Raw genomic sequence first — 25,257 nt, 5'->3', positions numbered from 1 at the left:
GGTTATATCACCCATCTTTGGAAAATGAAATCATGGGCCACCCTGGTGGTGCAAGGGTTAAGTCTCAACACTATGAAACTATTGGCAACTGCTGCAGCATGGGTTTGATCCCCGGCCAGGGGAGCTACCCTCATGGTGCAGCAGACCTCTCCTGTCTCGCCTGCTGCACCCCTCAGCACTGGATTATAGTGGATCGACTTGTTTTGCTCCCCACTCTGTCTCAGGTGACTCTTCTCACTCCCCCACACCTCTAGCCTGTACCTGGTTCTTCTGTTTAGAAATAAATAAAATCTCTAAATAACAAAAAGAAAATCAGAAAAATCTTTATGAAGAGAGTGGCATTTGAATTGTTTAAAGATTGGGTGAGATTTTAATATTAGATATGGGATAGGTGGTATGAATTACAGGTGGTTAGTACAAGAACAGTATGATTACAGTGGGATTTCTCAATGTATAAAATTGACTTGAAGGTCCTACTCCCTCCTCTACAGGGTGGGGTGGGGCAGAGGAGAAAGTAGGCTCAAAACAAAGAGGGATGGGAATTGAATGGGGACTATAACCAAGATGAAAATGCATACACTGTGCAAATATGAAAAAAGATGTAAAGGATATATAAAATTAAGAAAATAATAATTAATCAAAAAAATAAAATAAAATTACATAGGAAAAAAAATTGACTTGAAGGGAAGAAAGAAGCAGGAGACCCAGTTAGGAGGGCTTTTCAGTTACCCAAAGGGAGATGAATTAGAGTAATGCTTTAGAAAAATAAGTTTCTGGCATGGAATTACAGCATGTTTTGGGATAAAAGTCTAGGGAGAACTTGCTCCCTAGGAGCCTTCTGCTTTTGATGATGGAATATTAATTATGTGAAAATAATGTGAGCACTACAAATCACAACACTGACATGTTTATTTCAATAGAAAATTCATAGTTGTTCTGAAAATACGGGTCTCTCCTACCATTCTTCTCTTCACCTAGTTATTCCTAATGGGGCTTACAGATATAATGGTTATTACATCTTCCCAATCCTAAAGGTCACCATGTACTTTTATATATTAATGTTCACAAACAGAAACCCCCTCCTCTTGGAGGACAGCAAAGTTATTGGCATGCAGCAGTTTTTCTGTTTTAAACAGAACAAGAGCATGACACACTGCATCATCCACGTAACAGTCTTTTTCTTTCTTTCTCATCTTTTAGCTTATTCTCCACCAATGGAAAACCATTTACTCTCTGGCAACAATGGCACTTTAGAATACAAAACCTCCCTGCCGCCCATATCTCCAGGAAGGTACTCACCAATTCCAAAGCACATGCTTGTTGAAGATGATTACACCAGGTGAGACCTTTTTGTTGGTTAATTTCCTTTGTGGTCATCACCAGGAAGATATAACATATGCCTAGAGGCCTAGAGTGTTAGCTGTTGCTTTGAAGCTAATTAAAGTTGCTGAGCCCCATTTAAACTTATGAATGTCTTGACTCAAGTAGAAATCTTAAAATATTTGTAAACCTGTCATTGTCCTCTGTTAGAATGTAAAAAATCACAAATTATTTGTGGACAAAGAATAATATACAAGTATCTATCACTGAATTTATTAAGACTTTTGATATCTGAGTCTATTTCAGCTTTACAGTCATATTGTATGTATTATTACAGAGGAGAGAAGATGGTACTAAGGTGCTAGAAGAGAAAATAATATATGATACTGCTTATCTGATAGTGAAAAAAATCTGGATTGAAACTCTGGTCTTTTAAGTTTTTTTTTTTAAGTTTTTTTTTTTTTTTAATAGAGGCATGTTTATTTATTTATTTATTTGTTTGTTTGTTTGTTTTTTTGTTTATACATGCACTGGGTACAGTCAGAAGCGCGGGAGGGTGAGAGAATTCACCAGAGCCAGAGCAGGGAACAGAACAGGCAGACTGACGAAATACACTGCTGAGGGGAGCAGCGGGCGGCAGGAGAGGTCTGCGCGCCATGTGGGACCCTCCTCCGGGGGCCGGGAAGCAGCCGGGGATCGAACCAGCGCTGCAGAGGCTGCGGGCAGCTTCGCACCCAGCGCTCAACCGCTGCGCCACCGGGGAGGCCCGAAATTCTGGTCTTTTAAATTTTAAATTCCATAGACTACATTGCTAATCCCACAGTAAAGCCAACTTTAGTCAGCATGCCTCTGAAAAAGTCCAGTCTGACAGTGCACACTTAATTTAATCAAGTTAGGTTATTTACTGCTCACTAGTACAGAATAATAATAATGCTTAATGAATTAATGAATTAATTCATTATTAAATAATTAATGAATTAATTCATTAATTAAATAATTAATGAATCAATGTATGAATGAATAATCAGAAATACATATTTTTACTTTTTATCTTTAAATGTTTTTATTCCACAGTATTATATGCTCATAGCATTTGGTGAAGTAATGCAAGGATGTTCAAGAACCAGAAATCTCCCTTCAGTGTTCTTCCAGAGCAACCCATTCTTAGCTGCCCAATATGACAGCCTAGCATGAACCCTTTCAACCTTCTCCATATTCCTGCAAACGTACAGATGCACAATCCATAATTGGTTAGGCTTGACACTGTTTTCACAAGTTCATATTTTCTTTACACATCACTCTCCAGCTTGCCTTTCTCAGTGGACACTACTTTTACCATGAACACATTCAATATTGAGCTGCACATTTAATTTTTGAACATTTTGCATGTAAAAATAATACATAGGGACCTTTTTGGTGTCATATCCTGCTTGTCTAATGAAGTCATTTGTCTTTACAAAAGTGGAGATTTTCTGCCACTTAACTTTCCTCACTGGTACCCCTGCCTGCATGTGTTGGCCTTTTTTATACCTTCGCTATTTTTTTAATGATTAAGCATTTTCCACTTATTTTGCAATGTTAGGTTTGCTGAAGTAGCTTGTTACATCTTTAGCCAAGGAAAATAATGTTTAGATGCTGCAAATTTGCATCTGTGGTGTAAATGGAATATAAATTTCCTATGCTGAAATTGTCATCACTGGGCTCATGGTTAAAATAAGGGCTGTAGCAAAGATAATCCTGATGGGTCTCTAAAGAATTGAGTAAAAACATGCACTGTTGTTCACCCCAGAACAATGATCTATTTGTTCTCATTCTACCACTAGTATTTTATTTGGTTTTAATTTGAAAAATGTCATTTGGTTTTAGTAGGCCTCTTAGTGAATTAACTATTACTAAAATCCCTTCATAATCCTGCTCCCTAACAGCTGTTTTACATATGCTATCTATTTAATCCTCACCAAAGCAGAAAGAAGTACTTTCATAATTTAAACATGTAGAAATTAAACATGTAGAAATTAAAGCTCAGTGGTGTTCAGAAGCTTGCACACAGTGGTATACTTAGCTTTAAAACTCTGGCTATGAATTTAGGCTATGAAACGTTAGGTTTCCTCCTGACTTTCAAAATGAAAATCAAATCCTATAAAACTTTGTTCATATTAGAAAAGGACTCAAGAAAAGCTCCAGGGGAATACATGAGTTTTGGTAAACTGTAAAGACAATTAGATTAAACTTAAGACCTACTTCTATCATTGGTTAACTATGTGACTCTGTACAAAGATGCAAGCCACAGTTTTTTTTTATCTGTTTAATGGGGATGGTAATCAAATCTACCTAACAGATTGGTAATGGTAAAATGAGAAAATCCATGATAAAAGCATAATGAATGTTAAATTAATTTCACCTGTTTATACTCACCACCTTTATTATCATTCTTAATCCATCTAAGATGCCACATGGAATGTTTTACAGATACTGTCCCAGTAAGGCAGACAATCTTGCTAATAATGCTGCATAAAATTCTCTGAATGTCTGATGCAAACTTCTGAAGTAAAATTCTACCAACTTACACACACACTTTCCACAGCCTCACCATTGCAGTGTCTCTCAAGTGTTGTCTGCGGTGAGCACTGCTGTGTTCCCTGGTACTCTGTGCCTTGGCATTCCCATGGGTTTCAGGTATTTGCTCAGAGGCAAATTCATTGCCTCGTTCATAAATAGTTATTGAATATCCCTTACTAGATAGTAGCACTGCATTAGGGGTGCAAAATAGAATAAGAAACAATATCTCTAAGAACTATCAAATTGGGGCATAAGACATTTATAAACCATGGATTCCCAAGTGTCTATTCTCTGAGTATGCAGACTCCCTCCATGAAATTTTACATAATGCCTAAGGTATTCAATTTTAAAATCTTAACATTATATATTTGGGATCAAAAATGTCTTTTGTGGTAATCAATGGAAGTTACTCGTTTTAATTTATCCTTACTTAGAGAATAAAATGTAGGGATCATTATATCAGTCTTTGTGTTTTTTTAAATGTAAATGGCCTTAAAATTCCAAAGTGTGGGAACTAACAACAGAAACAAATTAAATTAAGTTTTATAATGTATTCTCATGTTGCCCTGGCAGGATTCCCTAGCACCTCAGGAGGCACTTAGTAAACATTTCCAAATGAATTTGAGTTTTATGTGAATGTCACAGAGATAGCCTATGGCATTAAAGAAAGTTTGAAAGTGGATAACTGCAGACTTTGAAATTGAGCAAAAGTATAGGCACTGGTCAGAGTTGAGATTAGGAAGGATATTTGCAGTAAAGAATGGCACATATACACTTAAAGAAGAATATAAAATAGAATAAAATGAAAGCAACTACCTCAGTTGGAAATGTAAGTCTTATAAAAGAAAATGGTATCTACCTTTTAATTATCTTTATATTCCTGTCCTTTTTCTCACATGCAACCTCATTATAAAATCAAAAATACAGAGTAGTAAAAACAAAAAGGTTGCCATTAACACAGCTATAATATATGACATTACCCCTACTATATTTATATGATATATTTATTCTTGATATTTGCAGATAACAAAAATACTCTAAGGGTTTTAATAGTTACCTCATATCAAACAGCTAGCAAATAACAGAATCAAAATTTGAGTCCTGGTCTACCTCCAAAGTCTTCATCCCTCATTCCTTCTACCCCTAATCGTATATAATCTCTTTCCATGGGGAGATGTTGGACAGAAAGACTGGTCATGTAGCAGGAGACAGTGTTCTTGTCCCAGTGCTACCATTTACTATGAGATGATTCTGAACCAGTGGTTTCATCCATAAGGCCTGATTTTTCTCATCTGTAAATTTGGAAAAAAAAGATCTAATTTCTTCATGAAATTGTTAGATTTTTATTTTTAAGGTGAAACATATCACCTTCAGGGGCTATTTAAATTTATTATTAACCCTAAAGTGTTATAGTAGTTTATATTTTAGATCTACATTAAATTTCCATAAAATATTATATCAAAGGATTGGATTTCTAATAATGGAATTAATCTTGAGCTGAGAAGGAAATATTTCTGTGAAATGGATGTTTTCAGCAACTTAGAAAATCATATCAAATTGACAGCCTTTTATTGCATTTATTCATTGTTCCTTTATTATAAGAAATATTTCTTTTTTTATATATTCACTTTTGTCTGGGAAATAAAGTAATAATTTTTAAATCAATTTTGATTAGATGAATGCTATAATGACTTTAAATTTTCCTAGTAGAAAACCTAGTAAGTCCTTTATAAATCAGCATTTATTCATTGCAAGGTAGATATATATTCTTTGAGTTTTGGAAAGAAAAACTATTGAAATAATGCTGAAATTGTCCTTAGTTCAGGAAATTAAAGACTATCAGAGTTGGACAGGCAATAAATTAATACAGAGTCTAATTTTCATCTATTTGATGGTAAGGACCACAAGGACAGAGTGGTTTTTTTTTTTGTTGTTGTTGTTGTTTTTTGAAATTCCCAAAGTCCCTTAACTTTTAAGTGATAAAATCCGATTAGAATCCATTCCTGTGAATAGCCAGTCTACTGTTTTTTTCTATTTCTTTAAGTTGATGTTCACTGTTTTCTGTTCTGTGGGTAGCTAAGGGAAGATGGAATAAAAGTAAAAATTACAAAAAGTTGCTATCAGTGATCACCAGTGAACAGAGCTCACTTGGAACATGACTCCCAAGGATGGATTCTGCCTCTCCTGGGTCAAGTCTTCCCTGGTCACTCAGAAGAGGTGCAAACCACACCTACCATCACCATCTGCTTAAATATTCAAAAAATATACAAACAAATCACTGAATGAAACAAAAAATGGGGAGATGCAAAATAAAACTGCTCTTCAAGGTCTGGGGACTTACTTTCCCAAGTTATGTATGTGGTAAAGTAATTATGGAATTTGGGAAGCTAAACTACAACTGAAAGTTTCTATCTCAGTGATAGAAACTCAAGTTCACCTGACCGTGAACTTAGGTGTCTTTCTGATCAGTTCTACACAGCATTTGGTCACATAATTCAGTTGATCAAAAAGCATAAAATAAGCTAAATAAAATTTCAAGAAAGATTTCTTATCTCCAGAGGCCTTCAAGGACCACTCCAGTTGTGACTCTGACACTCTCTAATATGACTCCCTTGTTACTAAATAGACATGAGCCCACAGGACTAGAGTCTGTCTCCACTCCATTCTCCTCAAATTATAGAACACTAACTTAATAGTCATGGTGTCTGAAATGTATTCCAGTTGTCTCTTTTTTTCATTGGTTTGTTCATTTAGTGGGTATTCAGTTTCCACTCTGTGCTAAGCAACTTATTAGCAACAAAATCAGGGTGGTGAACAAATCAGACAAGTTTACATTCTAGTGTGTTAAGTGAGCTAAGTTCATTTAGTGATAAGAAAATAATAGGGATAACATGATAAACAGTTTTGTGGGGAAAGAATAGTATTAAAATAGGATATCTGAGAATGTCTCTCTGAAGAGATAGCATATGAGCTTAGACCTAAATAAAGAGAAGTGGCAATATAATAATCGGAAAGAATATTCTAGGAAGAAAGAATAGCAAATCTATGGTTGCTCAAGCAGGAAAAAATTTCGTGTGTTCCAGGAATATAAGGAAGTCCTGCTTTGCTGGAAGAGATGAATTAATGGGAATCTAGCAGAAAATTAGGTGGAAGGAGTTAGGAGCCAGATGACTTAGAACATTTTAGGAAATGGCATAGAGGTGTAGGTTTCATCTTAAGTGCATTGAGAATTCACTAAAGAGCACTAACCAGGAGAATGAAATAATCCAATATATATTTAAGACATACCACTCTGACTGCTGCATATAGAAATGTAGAATCATTTAAGAAATGAGGGGCGAGATTCTGACAGAATGGAGAAGGGCTAGCAGTGGAGAAGAGCAATGGAGGAATCTGGAATATATTTTGGAGCTAGAGTCAGTGACCAGCTCTACAGCAGGGCCAGGCCTGCTTTACTCAGGCTATTTTACTACTTACTTTTCTATACTTTTTATCACCCATGGGGTAATCACTTAGGAATAGTATTTGTATTTGCCCCAATACGTATTTGCCACTAATCAGCATACATGATTGCTTTTACCTTGGCGTTTAACTTTGTGGATCAGTCTAGTTAGAGGCCAAACCTCTGTTTCTCACATGTTTCAACTCACATTCCCTGAGGTCTTTGAAAATGAAATTGCTGTCCTTGGGATCTGGGGTAGAAAATGAAACTTCCTGTTCAGCCATGAAACATGCAAATTTTTTTTTTTTTTTTATGGGACCCTCGCCTGCAGCCAGGAACGAACCGGCGCTGCAGAGGTTGCGGGCAGCCTTGCAGCCCAGCGCTCAACCGCTGCGCCACCAGGGGAGGCCCCAAAATCTTATATTTTATATAAAGTTTAAGAAATATTATTTGTCACTTTAATGTAGAAATATTTTGATTATGAAAAAATACTTTTATCCAAAATCCTATATTAAATGTGTCACATCAGAAGGTTTTTCTGGAGATACTCCATCCCTGGAGATACCACAAACTCCCAACATACAAGTACCTAAGTTTGAGAAGCCCTGAGTAAATGATGCAAGCCTGTCAGTTATTCATTTTACATTATGGAAACAGTCCTTTATGGTTGAACCCTTATGGTTCAAGGTTTTTGATCTCCATTGAGGAGACACATTCAAAGGATTTGACACCTTCTATCAAAGTAAATTGTGGACATTTTCTTACCACCTTTTAAACTTCTATTTAATGACTTGAAACCATTTCTAGATGAGGTGGAGGTTTCATCTTCTGACACAGAAAAAGAAATTTTTTTCACACATGCCTTTAACCAAGTGTAGTAGGAAAGAACTGTGTATGCTCTGTTCAGACAACTGGGTCTGCTTAGAATTAGGACCACCCCGGTGGCGCAGCGGTTGAGCGCTGGGTTGCGAAGCTGCCCGCGGCCTCTGCGGCGCTGGTTCGATCCCCGGCTGCTTCCCGGCCACCGGAGGAGGGTCCCACATGGCTTGCAGGCCTCTCCTGCCGCCCGCTGCTCCCCTCAGCAGTGGACTTCGGTCCTTCTGCCTGCTCTGCTCCCCGCTCTGGCTCTGGTGAATTCTCTCACCCTCCCGCGCTTCTGACTGTACCCAGTGCATGTATAAACAAACAAACAAAGAAAGAAAGAAAGAAAGAAAACATGCCTCTATTAAAAAAAAAAAAAAAAAAAGAATTAGGACCAGTGTGGTAGAATGAGAAAGGAGCACAGGCCTTGGAACTACTTTGCTCAGGGTCGCACTTTGACCACTCCCTACCTATGTGACCTTGACTGCCCTTTGCTTCAGTTGCCTCATTTATAAAAAGAAAAGAATAATACTTTTCAACTTGTAGACTTATTGGAACAATAAACTGAATTAATACATGTAAAATGCTTACAAAGATAAGCTTTAGATAATCGTTAAATATTATTGGTATATTTAGAAGAAGGATTCTAGATGAACTACTCCAATAATAAAATTATATTTTGGTAAACATTTCTATTCCTCCATGGAATAGAAATTCCTCCATAGAGGAATAGAAATGTAGCTGACAATATTATGTTGTTGCTCAATTATAATCTGCATACACACACACACACACACGTAGTGTTCTTGTCTTGCAGAGAAGTTAGAATATATCAGGTACCATCTGTATTGATAATATAATATTGGATTCATTGTAACGAAATATAAAAACAAATTTTATCAACCCAACTTCTGTTACTATATAGTTATCCTACAGATAATTTATTGATTCTGCTCCTTTTTATTAATAATAACTCACAACAATTATCACTGTGTTGCTTTGTCCTAAAAAAAAAAATCTGTAAAACATGGCATTGACACGTCACAGCTTTTATCAAGTGCATTATAAAACAACCAAATCAAAGATGTATCAGCAGTGTCCCTTGAGTGATCTGTTTTGCCCTTTACTGCAGGCCTAATTTATCCCAAATGGAGCCTGGTGCTTTTGAATCAAAGTGTAATAATGGGAAAGAGGGAGTGAGGGAAAAGTAGTGAGACAGATGGAGGATCGGCCATTAAGTGGAAGCCTCAAGGGGAGTTTTCTCTTTATTGATGGTGACTCCATATAACTATTTATGTTTATTTATACAAGCCACGAGGCTTGATTGACAGAACTATCCTATTAGAAATGTAGAGAGTGGGTATGCTAATGTGGACATTGACAAGTTTTAATTAAAGTAATATATCCAAATATGTATTAGAAAACACGTTAAGCTGCTATTTCCTGTCAGGAAAATGAATTGAATGTTAGCAAAAATGAAATAATAATGAGGGTCTTTGGATGATCTTTTATAAATAGTCATCATTTCCTCATAAATTAACCAGGTATAAACACACAACAACACTAGGCCTTATAACTTTATGCAAGATGGTTATAGCGCATCTATAGCTATTTACAGATATAAAATTCAAATGGGTAATTATTAAATCAGTGCAGTATTCCATTTTTATAGGAGTTCATCTTTGACCTTCAAGGTTGGTTGAGACAAAACAGGATTAATGGTGGGCAGTGAAGAATTTTTATTAATTGACCCCCCCCTCATCCTCACCTTTGACAGTTGACTACTATTATTACCTACACTATATTTGTGTGGCTCTGAAAAAGGTATACGTTATTTCTCATGAGAGTAGACATGACTTCCATTTCTAGGAGTTTATTTTTACATCCATATGTCAATTAAGAAATAATAGAGAGAAATAGCTGATTTCTAATTTTCTACATGTGGGTGTATACTTTGAAAATTATCTATGATAGAATTGAAATTCCTCAGTGACTTTCATCTTCTATATCATTGACTGCTATGGTGAAGTTATTATATTAATATTAATAATAATTGGCAACATAAGTTAAGAAAATTGTAGGATACATTATTTTATTCCAAAGGTGTGTATTCTTAAATATTATAGGCATAAATTTCAAAGTTTTGAGTAATTTTGGCTTTCAGATAATTTCATTATCTATATAATAAATCAAAATCTATCTGGGTAAAAATGTTAAAATACTGCCTTCATACATTTCCCCAGACATCCTTTCCAATCTTTATATCTATTTCTTACTTTTTATTGCCTTATATACCTCTTTAATGTTTTCTTTCCAACAAATTCTACTTATATCATTTTATTTCCTTAGTTATAAAAGTAATATATACTTGTAGAAAAGTTATAAAATATAAAGTAAAACTAATAAAAATTACTGTCATACCACAGAGAGGTAACCATTATTAATAATTGATGTATTTCCTTTAGGTTTCTTTCTGTTTATTTATAAAGTTTGGAACATACTGTCTTTATACAGTAAGGCTGATTTGTTTTCACTTTTTAAATTTAACATTATAGGGGGCCTCCATGGTAGTGCAAGGGTTAAGCATCAGCATTATGAAGCAATGTGTAGCTACTGCAGCATGAGCTTCATGCCTGGCCAGGAAGTTGACCCACAGGGCACAGCAGACCTCTCCTGCCTCACCCACTCCTCCCCTAGGCAATGTGTTCCAGTCAATCTTCCTTCTCTTTACACTACCTCTGATGAATCATCTCACCCCCTGTACCTCTGGACTGTACACTGGTTCTTGTGTGCATACATGCAACCTTTAAAATAAATAAATAGATAAATTTAACATTATATCTTGAATATTTTCTCAAATCATTAAATAGTCACAAAATCATATTTTTGGTAGCTGTATAATATAGAGGACCTATAATTTACTTTCCTGCTTTCCCATTATTGGATATATAGGTTATTTCTAGGATTTTCTTATTGTAGATAATGCTTGTATAGTTTGACCCCATTTCTGAATTTCATGTTTCTTTAAGATAAATGTCCTGATCCCTACTCCCTAATCAATATTTCACTTGGTTGTGTTATAGACATCACACATTTAACATTTCCATAAAGAAACTCTTGATATTTGTCACCTGTTTGCCCTTCCATAGAAAAATATGACCCCAAGTCAAGGGAAAAACCAACCAACATAAAGATACACGTGAATGACATTTACAAAGAACTGACAGAAGGGGAGTTAAAAAAAAAAAAACTGTAACAAATGTGATCAATCTCTCAGAAAAGTGGAAATGAAATGTGAATGAAGATATGAGAAATGAGAGCTATATGAAATAAACCCAAATGAAGCAATAAGTAATGCATGATAGTATCTGAAATGAAGATTTATTGTCACAATAAACTCTTCAGAGAAAGAATTACAAACTTTAATGTATAACTATAGAGCCTGTCTGAATGAATTACAAAGACTGAAAAAATTCTAATTATCTGTGCTACCAATAGCTAAAATTTTAACATTTTATGAAAATTAGGATCATATTTGTCTAAGAATCTCAACCAATCCAAGACATTGTGAAGAAAGGAATGTAATAAAAATAAATTTCTTGTCAGCATGAATGCAAGTCAGAAGATAATAGAGTAATATCTTTAAACTGCAGGGAGACTGACCCAAGGTTCTGTGGCCTGAGCAGCAGCAGAATGGAGCTGTCAATGCTAAGAAGGGAACGACTATGGAAGGACAGGTAGGGGACAAACATCAAGAGCTTGTTTCTGGAAATGTTAAATGTGCCATTGTCTAAGGCAACCAAGTGTCATGTTGATGAGGCATTGGGGATCCAGGAACTACCAAAGCTGGGATCTGTACAGCCGGTGTGACTCCAAAATCAATGTCCTTGACCATGCTGTTAAATGTCTTAGAGCTGGTATATATAACAGAACCAGGATTCAAGCCACATCCTGAAGCTGGCTCTTTTTGCTGCATGCATGGATGCCATTATTAATTTTAAGATTTTCAGCATTTTCTTTGTGGTTTGTTAATCTCTGATTTTTCTTTCATCCTTAAAGGTAGATTTGAAGTTTTACCTCATTGCCTTCTCCTTGTAACACTTCTATGTTCATGAGAGGCAGTCAGCCTTTCTCAAGAAAAAGAGAGATTTCCTGGATTGGGCAGTACCAGCAGGGGTGGGAGTCGCATGGGTTAGTTCTTAATGCCTGTCATTCCAACTAGAAAAAGACCCCATATAATTCCCTTAATGAACATTTTTGTTCTCACCAAAAGAACATAGCACTTCCAGTGAGTGTATGTGCCTCTATGTAGAAACATTTAAATATCAACCCTCATCCTAACCTTGAAATATAGCACTGTGAGTCCTTTTATACATAGGCTGCATCCTAATGGAAATGCTGTCAACAGATCCAGTGGAGTGTAATTTTTTTTAATGTTTTATTTCTCCCTGATCTTTCATAAAGTCTCATTTACCATCTTGAGATGGGGATGAAGGCAGAAATAAACATCTTAAATAAATGTGATAGCCAGAGATTTCAAAGGCAATTATGTGAGGTCTTACTTTGAATTTATATGAGTATTAGTAAACCCTTATAAACATCTATAGTACTGCACAAATTCTTCCCTATTTCTCATTTAAGTCTTGTAAGACCATAAAAAAAGGGCAGAAACATGTTATATATATTTAACAGATTGTGAATTTACAATGATGGAGATTTTATAATTTCCCCTATAAGTAGAAATTTAGTGACAAATCCAGAATCTAGAAGCAGGATAACATATTGATTAAAAGTAAGATTTTTGAGTCAGAATAACTCTGGGTTGACCACATTTTATTTATTTTCCTTTGGATGAGCCATTTAACCCCTTTGTGCCTATTTTTCCATTTATGCCTATACTATGGGTTATTAGCAGGGTTAAATGAGATAATCTGTATAAAATATTTTCAACAGTGTGGGGCACAGAATAAGTTGTATTCAGGTTAGCTATTGTTATCACTGTCATTGTTTTTACTGTTATTATTACTAGTCTGACCTTCTAGTCCAGGACAATGTGGTAATATAGAACTGCTTGCAGTTGTGAAGATAGTGGTGGAATAAGATTCATAAATGAATGAAGAGGAAATAAGCTTCCAGCTAGCCTAATAAAACCTAGATTTAACTCTATTTGCACTTGCCTTACAGTGAAGATCCTGAGACTTTATATTGATTTAGTGATTTTCCTTCAAATTTCAATGTCTTTTAAAAATATATATAGATTCAAATTAAGAAGAATCAATGTAAAACCAAGCTTAACTGTAAAGATTATGTAAAAAGGAGTGGTTAAGTATTAAAGAAAATTATTTTTAATTTAATAATTCTAAAAAGTCTATAATATTAATATAAATATATAACTTTCCAAATACTCAGATTATTAGGCAGGTATCATAAATCTTTTGAAATAAATGAAGTGTGTTTTCTTTTGCATATCTTCATGATTTGAGCACAGAAATCAAGTGCTTTCATAGCAACATCTATCAGGATGCTTCCCAGGCCCTAGGATAGCATTTGACCTAGAATGGTGAACAAAGTTTCACATACAATGTATATCGTAATCATATAATGCTGAGTATACCTCTAATGAGGGTATGACAAATTTAAAGCCATGAGTATATTATAGGAATTGTAGGTATAAGGAACTTGTAGTAAGAATTTGCTCTTACTCAGAAACCCTACAGAGCTTTTCTTCAGGAAAATTCTGCTTCCTCCTCCGTTTAAAGCATGTAGGCTCTTTCCCCAGAACCATTGTTGTTTTCTAGAACAAAAATCTTTGGTTAAAATTGCTTGTAAAAATTTGGTTTCTTCACTGATTTTATTTATCACTGATAAAATAATAAAGGGTAGCATTTTTTACCTGTCCTTGAAAAAGCAGCTCTGTATTTGTACTCCACAGTATTACATTTTTTGGTTGCTTATTATCCAGTCAAAAAATTTTAGGTCAATACTTGTATGCTACAGCACTGAAAGAGATAGTGCAATTAAAATTGGTGACTAATTCAGATCTTTAAAAAAATTGGTCTAAATTTAGATTGGTCTTAACTGTAGCTCCAAACTCTGATAGCCCACTTGTGAAGCTCTTGCAAACACAGAATACTGAGCCTTACCCCAGGCCTAGGGAATCTGGGTAGGAGTAAAACCTGAGTATTAAATGCAGAAAAAAAAACTCTCACAGATGGTTCTGATGCACATACTGTTTTGAGAACCACTGCCTTAAATTCTCTTTTAACTTCAGAAAAGTGGTGTTACCAGATGTAAAGGCAACATGGAGCACTTTAGAAGCAAACAAGAAGACTCCTCTCTTACAGGGAAAATTTTTATAAAAACATTGTATGATCCTAAACCCCCAACATACTGGTGATAATGTGCAAAGAAAGGGCATTGCTCCTGACCGAGAGGTACCAAACACAGAATTTTCTTAATGCTGTTTAGACTTTATAATTAAAATGTTATTTATTTAAAAACTCCTGTAACAGGTATATATTTTACTCCACAAACATACATTTATTTAATTTAATTTATTTATTTTTATGTTAAAAATTCATTTATTGTTATTGAAGTACCACTGTTACATCCTCACTAGTGTTTTGACATTATAAGACTGCCCCCTCCTCAGGTGAAATCACTGTAGCACTCTCACCCCGAAAGCACCCACGATCCTTCACTGTGCTCAAAAACTGTCATAGTGTTTTACTTCCTTTAAATAAAAGTATATCTGAAATATGTCTCTATTGCCTGCTTCTCGTTTAAATTCCTCTCTAGACATCAGTCCTATAAGAGCTTAGACTTTTGAAGAACAGAAACCCTACAGAGCATTTCTTCAGGAAAATTCTGCTTCCTCCTCTGTGTCAATTTCCAGTGGGCCAAGAGAATGAAGAGGGCTAATTAATCGTAAGCTTCAAACTTGGGAACACACAAAAAAATACAGCAAATTCAAATCACAAAACTGAAGTTTATATCACTGATCATACCTCCCCCTTTATTATGCACACAGTTTCAGAAAAAAAAAACAGCTTATTTTAGTGCAAGTCAGAGACCTTCTGCTTCCTAAGCCTCCCTTTCTTTTTTAAATAGCTCTTTTTATCAAGAAATCTTAGGTTTTTCTCGGTTCCTTAAATATACTGCCCCCCTAATATGTCAGACCAGACAGGCTTATAAGCAAAAGCGTGGAAGAGCCAAAAGATGATGTTGATCATCCCGTAGTCCTATCCATGCCTAGATGCCAAAGGCAGTAAAGTAGAGGTGGTGGAGAGTTGGGTGGAGAATTCTAACCCAAATTCCACGCCCATAATCTGCTACTGGCTAATTCCCTTGGACTGTTGTGCGTGACTAGATGCTCCTCATAGGAAACTAGTGATCTGATGAACACAAATTCCATATACACTGTTAGCAAATTTTATTTCACTTTATGTTTTGCACCTTCTTTCCTTCTGTGAAGTATTGCATAATAAATCAGAGTCAAAGCAACCTGCATTCGCTTGACCACAGATGAGCTTGACCACTCTCTCACCTGTGTCCCCTTATTCTCTCTGTGCATTTTCCTTATCCAGAATCTTTAGCTAATATCCACTGGGAAAGTTTATTTATTTTTTTAAGATTTATTTATCCACCCATACAAGAGATGGGGTATCTCCCTGGCTAGCTGCAGACAGCTTCACAGCACTGTGCCCAACCTGCTGTGCCACCAGGGAGGCCCCACTGGGAAAGTTTATTGCTGTGAAGATTCAAGGTGATGACGTATGTGACCAAATAGTGGCTGAGAAATTTAAGGATCCTCTGTTATTACAGTGGTCTTATATTCAGCTACTTTCTTTCCCTTCCCCACTGCCCAAAAAAATCCAATTCCAGAGCTCAGACAATTTCCATAGTTTTTACAGAAAATTTCATGTAGAGACAAAAGAGAAGATGTATAGGATGATTTTTCTCTCACTTCTACATTCTGCTTTGCAGTTACTGAGCTGTAAGTTACTGAGTTTGACTCATGACATAGAACTATGGATTCCACTGGCTATTTCATGTTCTGACCATCACTTTGCACTGTCTGTTTTTATTATGATCCTCATGCAGTTTTTTCTGCTCCGTATCCATTTTAGTTGTGATCAAAATTAATCTTTCTAAAATTTCTCCCATCTGCTATATCTATTCTGGATTAGTTAGATATGGTAGATGAATGATTCCACTCTATTGATAGTCTTAAAAAGGAAAAGATAAACATCCTCCATCTGGTTTTATTATTGCTGTATCTTCATTCCAGTAGTACATGAAATGGCATCTTTGACTCCCACTGGATATAATGGTCCAGTAGAAATCTCAAAAAAAGCATATTTCTCTGGATCTTTAAGATAGGCCATGAATCCTGTCTCAAAGATGGACTTCACTGCCAATCATCTCTGATTCCTCCTGTGTGCTCTGTGTTCTTATTCAACCTGCTGGAAATACTTTGGCCAGTAGCATATAAGAAGAGAACACTTATTTAAAACTCCTCAGAGCATGAACAAGAAGGCCATTGGTATGATAATCTCTAAAATGTGTTTGGCAGGGAGGGAGATGTACTTTGGAAAATGAGAATAGCTGGTAACCATGGGGGGTAAGATTAATATTGACTGAGTCCTGCCTATGCCAAGCATTCAGATAAGTTATTTGGATATACTCTTTTCTATTAGTTTTCACAATAGTCCTGTCATATGCTATCTATCACAATTTTATAGGACTGAAAATTAAAAGATTAATAACTTGTCTAAATTTGCACAGCTAATATGTGGTAGAGTTGGACAAAGAAGGTGCGTCTTTCACCACCTGGGAGATTAAATATTTGTAAAATTATTCAAATATGCCTAACCTACTTATTGTCCCCAAGATCTGAGGGAGCATTTTGTCTATTAAAATGGAAGTTCTGCTGTAAATAGGTTCATGTTTGGCATTGCCATATTTTCAGACGTTATCTGTGACTTCTCCCCTTCCTGCCTCCATGTTTCAGCCAACCTAACCAGATAACTAAGGAACTCCGCTTGCCTCCTTGCCTGTTCTTGCATCATCCTCAAGGAAAACACATGCTTCCTTGAGCCATCTCCATGGTCAGTCTCACATACATGTTCAAGTCTCACCACTTTCCTGCCCAGCTATAATGATACCTCCTCATAAAATTCTCCCTGCTGGAAATCACTTTTCTCTTCATTTGAATCTCATACACACATATCCTCTCACCAAGACAAAGTGATATCTTAATCACATTTCTGTCTTCTACATCATCTAGGTTCGTATCTGATACATAAAATGGTGATTTACTAAGCACCTACCATACTACTATACAGTAGTGATTCAGTAAGGCTTTGCATATTGTATCTCATTTAATCTCATTGTAGTCTTGGAAGGGAGATCCTATTAGCCATTTCCTAGATCAGACAGCCAAGATTCAATTTAAGTTATCTTATAGAGACACAAGCTGGGTAAGTAGCAGGAGAGCATTCATGCCTAGAGCTTGTGAGCAGAACCACATATTCTTTCATATCTGGCCAATATGTTTCTAAGTGCAGTAAATATATTAAATGAGTGAGTAGATTCATGAATAAAAAAGACTACTATGAATGCAAAATCCATTGTCATCATTTAAAAAAAAGAAATAGAAATAGACTACACTTTAACTGGAATCTTCTTAAAAGCAATACATTTGCATACCTGAAGATTCTGTAATCTCAAACGTAAATAGCAAAAAACAGTGATGTCAGTTAAGCAATTCTGTTAGACTTAACCAGTTATTCATAATTCTGCATTATCACTCATAATCTTATTAGTTCCCAAGCATTATATCATAATAAAACTTGCTCATTATTTTCTTTAACAATTTTTTTAAAGATTTATTTATACAAGAACTGGGGTATAGTCAGAGGCGCAGGAGGGTGAGGGAATTCACCAGAGACAGAGCAGGGAGCAGAACAGGCAGAAAGACTGAAGACACTGCTGAGGGGAGCAGCGGGCGAGACAGGAGAGGTCTGCTGCGCGATGTGGGTTGCTCCCTGCCTGACCAGGGATCCAACCTGCCCTGCAGAGGCTGGGGACAGCTTCACAGCATGGCACTCAACCCACTGCGCCACCAGGGAGGCTCCTTGCTCATAATTATAAAACAATTACTAGATGCAAGGTGGAATAATTTAAAAATTTATATTTTTACTTTCTCAGTAGTTTGAGAATGTGGAGATTTGGGAAGACAGAATTGAACAAGACCCAATACAAATCACTAACAGGCCTTTGAAGTGAATACACACACACATATATATAATTTATTCACTTATTTTTATCAGAGGTAATGTTGGGGTATTCCTATCAGATATTACCACCATATTTTTAAGAAGTAAATTTAAGATACAAGAAAATACAATTAAGGACATGGAAATCACCTATAATCCCACCACTAAGAGAAAGCATTGTTAATATTTCTGAAATTTTCCCATTTATATATGGATATCTAGAGATACTTTCACAAAGTTGGTAGCCTCGAGCATAGGCAGATTTTTTATATTTCTTGTCAGCTTATATGATGAGCAGTTTTTAATGTGATGTAAATGTCATTTAAAAATATGCAATATTGAGAGAAATTAAACATTTTATGTAGACATATTTTCCAGAAATGATACTCAGCAAATTCCCTGACATATGCTTCAGAAGTCTTTTTTTCCTTCATTATCTATTCTATGAAATAACAATCACATTTTACTTTTTACAAAACTTGTGTTAAGCTGCATATGTACTATTTAACCTGCTTTCTTTCATTTAATGTTGTGAATATCCTTGCAGTTCATCTAATTTACTTACACACTATGTTTACTGGATACATGTCTGTCTAGTACTGGTGAGTATGTATGTTTTTTCAAGTGTCTTGTCTTTACAAACTCTGTGGCAGTAGCTTCCAATATCCACCTATTATACGCAGTTTCATAGGACAAATTCCTGAAAGTGGGATTTCTGGATCAGGAAGTTCAGTAGTTTATACCGACATCCCTTGTGCATATAGAAAGCCCTTACAGCTATAAGAGACACGTAGATAGTGTGATGTGTACAGACTAGAAAGGATGTCTTACAGACAGTCAAAATTTTAAAGATTAAACAACACCCCAATAATATATGATTAATTTTGTATTTAAAAATTATATCCATAAATAGATTTGGGTATAGATTTGAATTTGAGCACAGATATAAATATAGTGAGTGCTAGGAATATGTAAATAAATGAAACACTTTGCTGATTTAAGTGAGCAAAGCAAACCAAAAGAAGAGTCATGATCACAAATAAATTGTAACATAGTGTCAACTTTATGCTGGAAGGCAGAGTACTTACAACAGAAAGAAGCTTGCAAGGCAAAGGGGCCAGCTGACTGTCAGAATAATAATGGCTAGATAAAACTGAATTTAAACATCCAATTTAAACAATGATAAACAATGAATGGTTTATTAGTATTAATATGTCTCATGCGATGTTAGCATGTTTATATTAAAAGCATGCATTGTATACTTAAAATTCAAGCCTGACTTATTTTTATTCCCTATTTCTGAAAACCCTGGGGATAACCAAAAACATGTTGTTGTTTTCTTTTGTCATAAGTGGAAATCATCTCTTAAGAATGAATTTATGTTCAGAAAAGTAACATGAAGTGAATCTTCAATTAGGTGGCAACTGCCTCATTTCCTGATGAAATACCTGTGGTGGTCATGACATTTACTGAGCCCTTGCCAGGCACTGTGCTAAATGCAACTTAAGCATCAGTTCATCTAATAGTCAAATGGCTCTAAGAGGTATGTGCTGTTCTCATCATAGGAAAAGAAACTGAAGCAAAGAGGTTATAACAAATTTCCCAAGATCACATGACTTTTATGTGGTGAGACCTGAATTTGAATCTCTGCAAAAGACTTTCCTTCTTTGTTTCCACTCATTTAAAATACAAATTACACCCTCCCGCAGCACATCTGGCCTGTACCCCGGTTCTTGTATAAATGAATAAATCTTTTTAAAAAATAAAATAAAATACAAATTATACTTGCCAAGATGACCAAGAATATAATTAGATCCTTGAAGAAAAGTCGATGCTAGAAAAAGAGAAGAAACAAAAGACAATGGTCATATACTCAGGCTTTGCCTGTCATAAACCTGGATTCAAAACCCAACCCTATCACTAGTGAGTCAGCTATCTCGGAGGGGCAAGTGAGTGCTAAGCCTTGTGCACTAGAGTCTTACATACAGCTTAGGATTCATGTGTGGGTTACTAATATAGGATATATAAAGCATATGTAACACAGAACCTGCCTTATACTAAGTTCCCAAAAGACATCTAAAGCTGGAGTTGTTGCTGCTGTTGTTCTTGTTGCTTAAAACGCACCAGAGTGCAAATCCACATGGCAATCATGAAGATGCACCACATGGGAATTTAGAAGAGAAAAATCTGCAGTCAGTTGCACTTCAGAAGACTTTATGGAGAAAGTAGGAGTAGGACCCTACTAGAAAGCAGGAAAGTGAGTTCTGACTCAAGAAACGCCCTAAACTAGGGTTGGGAGAGAGGACTAATACATGTAAAAGTTTGTAGGATGTAGCCCATCAGTTCAGTGGAATTTGTGATTTCAGTCAATGGCTGGGTCTGAAATCCCAGTGAGCGGTCCCCTCCAAGGAGAGCAAGGTAGTGCCACCAATCTCATATTCTTATCCTTCCCTCTGGCCACCTGGCAATCTTCATAGCCTGCTGTGGTAACAGGCATAGAAAAGTAAATGGTAACATCTGCATGAAATAGAGAACATGCACCATCGCAAAGGGACAGGAAAGAAATCCACAGTGATTTGGTTAAAGCCAACTCATTCTTTCTAGTGATAGAGAATTGCAACTGAACATTATTTTTCCTTCTTTGGAGCTGTTGTTATACTCAAACTGAGTTTTAATTCACTGAAAATTATAAGGGGTTTTCATGTTTTTAAATTAGTCTGAATTAGTAATATAAAATTGGCGTACAGGAGCATATAGTTCAGTTAACATTTTGCATTCTATTTTAGAGGATATGACTTGGCTAAACATACTCAGAAAATGTTATGCAGGTCTGAACTTTAAAACTCAGACCTTAGCAGCTTTAGAAGTCTTTAGTTTAAGTGTGATAGATATAAATAATTTTGGAACCTGTGAGGAAAGAAAATGATTATTTTAGAAGTAGAGTTTTTGTTCTATAATACTATGCTTTAATAGCATGTTAAAACAACAACAACAACAAAAGACAGAAACTCGGGGAATATATTACGTTTTAGATCTTCTTTTGGGGCTGGGTCTTTGTGATATTCCCTCTGCTTTTCTATCATTCAGACTCTTTTGTTGTTTCCAAATCCCCCCTCCCCCTAAAATCATGGCATTGCTTTCTTTCTATACCTTCTTTGTATAGTTCCGTCTGAAAATGCTGAGATGTAGGTAGTTTACCTAACTGGCCAAACCTAAGAATACCTGTGTAAGGCCGCACTCGCCTCAAACAGTTGTGCCCTCACTACAGTCTGCCAAAAGTGCAGACTCCAAAGAATCCAGCGGCTTATTCCCTCACCAGACCACAAATGGACAGAGGGCAGCCTTGACCCAGAGCAGGTTGTCAAGTGGCCAACTGTATGGTTCACTCAAAAAAACTCTAACTAGATGTATCCCTTCTCTCATTGGAATTTTCAACTGCAAAGCAGGCCAACTGAAACAATCATCAGTATAAGAAGAAGGGAATAGGTAATAAAGTAAAGGAGGAACCCTTTCCATGCAAGTTGATGATTAGGAAGCAAATGCTACGAGCAAGCAGACACTATGCGGCAGAGGTGCGTCATCTTAAATTAGTGGTTAAACTAAGTAGTGGGTAGAGAGATAAGAAAGAAGTAATACAAAAAGATGAGCTGTTAGGATGGAAAAGCCCTGGAGTAACAATCCATTTCATTAGAGGTCATTCTTGCTGATCTCTTAATTGTTTTCTTAATTCCCTTCTATGTATGTCCTGTTACCAAAACTAACTCAAATAAGTCTCTGTTCTCTGTTCCTTGCAATCCAGTTTCCTTACAAACAAAATGCTTGCTCAGTGAGCAAAGAAAACTTTTTATCTTTTCCACTGCTATATATCTAGTTCCTCCCTCTGTGCCTAGCACAGAGTTGAACTTGGGTAAATATTTGTGAAATGAATGACGGATGTATTATTACTAACAGACAGTCAAAATTATTGAACTCCTTTAACTGCATTCAGTGGTAAGAGCATTAACCTCCACAACTTCCCATCACCTGTGGACATTACAATTGTCCTCCAGGCTTGTCTATCTTTTTAAATGTGTCTTCTACTAACACCTTAAACAGGGAACTTCTGTTAGCACAAGGGCTTAAGCACCACAGTGAGAAGCTATCCACAGCCTCTACAGCAGGAGTTTGATCCCCAGCCTGCCAGGGAGCTACCCACATGGCGCAGCAGACCTCTCCTGTCTCCCCGCTGCTCCCCTCAGCAGTGTACTTTGGTCAATATGCCTGTTCTGTTTCCCACTCTGTCTCTGGTGAATCCTCTCACCTCTGCACCTCTGGCCTGTGCCCTAGTTTGTTTATTTAATAAATAAATCTTTAAAAAAAAAAAGCAACCTTTAAAAAAAAAAAACCTGCCTAAATGGGAGATATTTTCCGTCTCGTCTTTAACTTTGCCTATTGCTATTTATTGCCACGTGCTGGGAAGTCCTCCTTCATGCCACCCACACTAGGATCCATACTAGGATTCCTACTCTCTGCCTTGTTCTCTCTCACATCTTAGTTGTGTCTTTCCAGAGTGGGAAGAGGGTTAGTGCTTTCGCCTCTCACTGTTCCCACAGATGTACATAGTTTTGTATTTCTGTTCATTCAACATTATAAAACAAGTATTTCCTACACAGCAATTAAAATTTTTCACATTAACTTTATTAGCTAAATAATAAACCATTTTGTGAATAAATTCAACTTATCTTCTAAATCTTTGCCTCCTTGTTGGAGATTTTGATTGTTTTTCTTCTGTTTTGTTGTCTTTTTCTCTTTTTACAAAAGGCAAAGACTCTCTTTCTGTGGAAACTTTGTCCATATTTTTAATTTTCTTCTTAGGATGACGCACTGGAAGTATAAATGCTCTCTCACAGGGCAAGACTGCTTCTGAAACTCCTAAAATATATTGCCATATTGCTTCCTTGATATGTTGTAAAGGGCACATTTATTCTTCATAGCACCAGCAATATAACTATCTTACTACACCAAAATTAGATTGTTACTTATCATTTATAAGTCCTTTATTATTGTTAAACAGGCAAAAGTTTTAGATTATTTAATTTGCACTATTTATTTTTCCAGTGAGGTTAGACTTAATATTTGTGTGTCTTTTGTATTTCCCTTTTTTATGATTAAATGTTAACTCTTTGTGTAGTTTCTATTGAAAGTTTTTAGTTTTTCTTACTGAATTGTGAGAGAATCTTTAAAATATTGATAAATATGTCTGATGTTTCCTCAATTATTTCTTGTTTATAATGTTTTTTTTCTGCAGTGGCTTTAAATATTTCTGTGGTCAAATCTCTCACTTTTTATGTGATTTTCGCTTTATTTTATGGTTGTTTCTTTTCCATCATGATGCTAGATTACTATTAACCTGCTTTCTTTGTTGTGTTATATTTCATCAGTTAAAAAGAAAAAGCCCTTAAAAGTAGATTTACAAGAATTTAAACACTATCATAAGACATATGAACCTTCCTCAAATAATTCAGATCCACACTTAAAGGCCTTGTTTGGTCTGGTCAAAAATACTGACCTTGGATATCTTAGATAATAACTAAGCCCAGGCCCTGGCTTATTGCCTTGTGATTAAAATGATTTTGGAGGCTGAATTTATATTTCATTCAGAATGCCGGAAAAATACAGAGGTGCAGTGATCCCTTTTCTCTTTGGAAATATGTTACAGTCACCATAATCAAGGTCATTGACATTTGACATATTTCAATAAAATACTCCATGAACTATTTATAACCCATAAGGGCCCAATTTTGTTGAATTCCAAGCATTCTTTTGAGGAAATAAAGTACCTTAATAATTCAAAACTTTCAAAGTGACTTTAAATGGTGCTGCTCTTATTTTGCCTTTTTTCTCCTTAATAAGCAAACATAGTAAAATATAACCGAGAGTGATGTTTATAGAGAGAAAATGATGAATTGATCCTATTTTTATTTTTAAAAAGTACATATTTATAGATTGTGGCACACAGACTGTTATCAATAACAAATTACTTATGGTCCAACAATATGATATGACACCACAGCTGAAGCAAACAAGATAGCAAAGTCATCGAGAAGGTGCAAACACAAATTAGGGGTTAGAGCTGGAGATGACATTTTGTCAGAGACAATAAAAGTAATTGAGAAGTTCAGAGAAAATATGTTCAGAGCTAAGACTGAGGATCAATTACCTTTTCAAATTGAGTAGCGAAAGTGAGTGATCAGAAGGCCCAACTAGGCATGCCTTTTTGGGCATCAAAATCACTGACTGCGAAGTTACTTCCTTTGTTCAGCTTTCTTATAGAAAACACACATTAGGGCCTCCCTGGTGGCTCAAGAGGTTAAGTTTCATCACTGTGACGCTATCAGCATACACTGCAGCACAAGTTCATTTCCCGGCCAGGGAGCAACCCATGTGGTGAAGCCGAACTCCCCTGTCTCACCCACTGCTCCCCTCAGCAGTGTATTTCAGTCAGTCTGTCTGTTCTGTTCCTCACTCTGTCTCTGGTGAATCTTCTCAACCCCTGCACCTCTGGCCTGCACCCCAGTTCTTGTATGCATGAATAAGTAAATCTTTAAAAAAAAGAAAAAGAAAACACACATTATATTTCTGAGTTAATGTGTGAACTGCCTGATTGGAGAGCAACATTATCAGTAGCCAGGCATCTCTGTGAGCTGTGAGCCTGAGAATCTGAGTGCTGTTTGGCAAACTAATAATATTGAGTGCTGTTTGGCAAACTGGCACTGAGCTAAGTACACAGTCACCCTCAGGTAGATATTATATCCC

General features: G+C 36.0%; 1 protein-coding gene across 18 annotated transcripts in view; it reads left to right on the top strand.

Annotated features, from left to right (window-relative positions):
• Positions 1-25,257, top strand: part of DLG2 (discs large MAGUK scaffold protein 2) — a gene marked incomplete at both ends in the record, with an annotated part of 1,956,162 nt that overhangs the window by 1,452,871 nt on the left and 478,034 nt on the right. For 17 of the 18 annotated variants that reach the window (XM_084247148.1, XM_084247146.1, XM_084247145.1 and 14 more), the window contains one exon: positions 1,201-1,339. In XM_084247148.1, coding sequence (XP_084103274.1) covers positions 1,201-1,339 — 139 coding nt within the window. Of the gene's footprint in view, positions 1-1,200; positions 1,340-11,835; positions 11,920-25,257 lie in introns of all 18 variants that reach the window. The other variant, XM_084247140.1, reaches the window with a different exon arrangement.

This window comes from Talpa europaea (genome assembly GCF_964194135.1).
Source record: "Talpa europaea genome assembly, chromosome: 1".
Classification (NCBI taxonomy): domain Eukaryota; kingdom Metazoa; phylum Chordata; class Mammalia; order Eulipotyphla; family Talpidae; genus Talpa; species Talpa europaea.
Note: the sequence above shows the minus strand (reverse complement) of the source record. Positions and strands in the feature narration are given on the sequence as shown.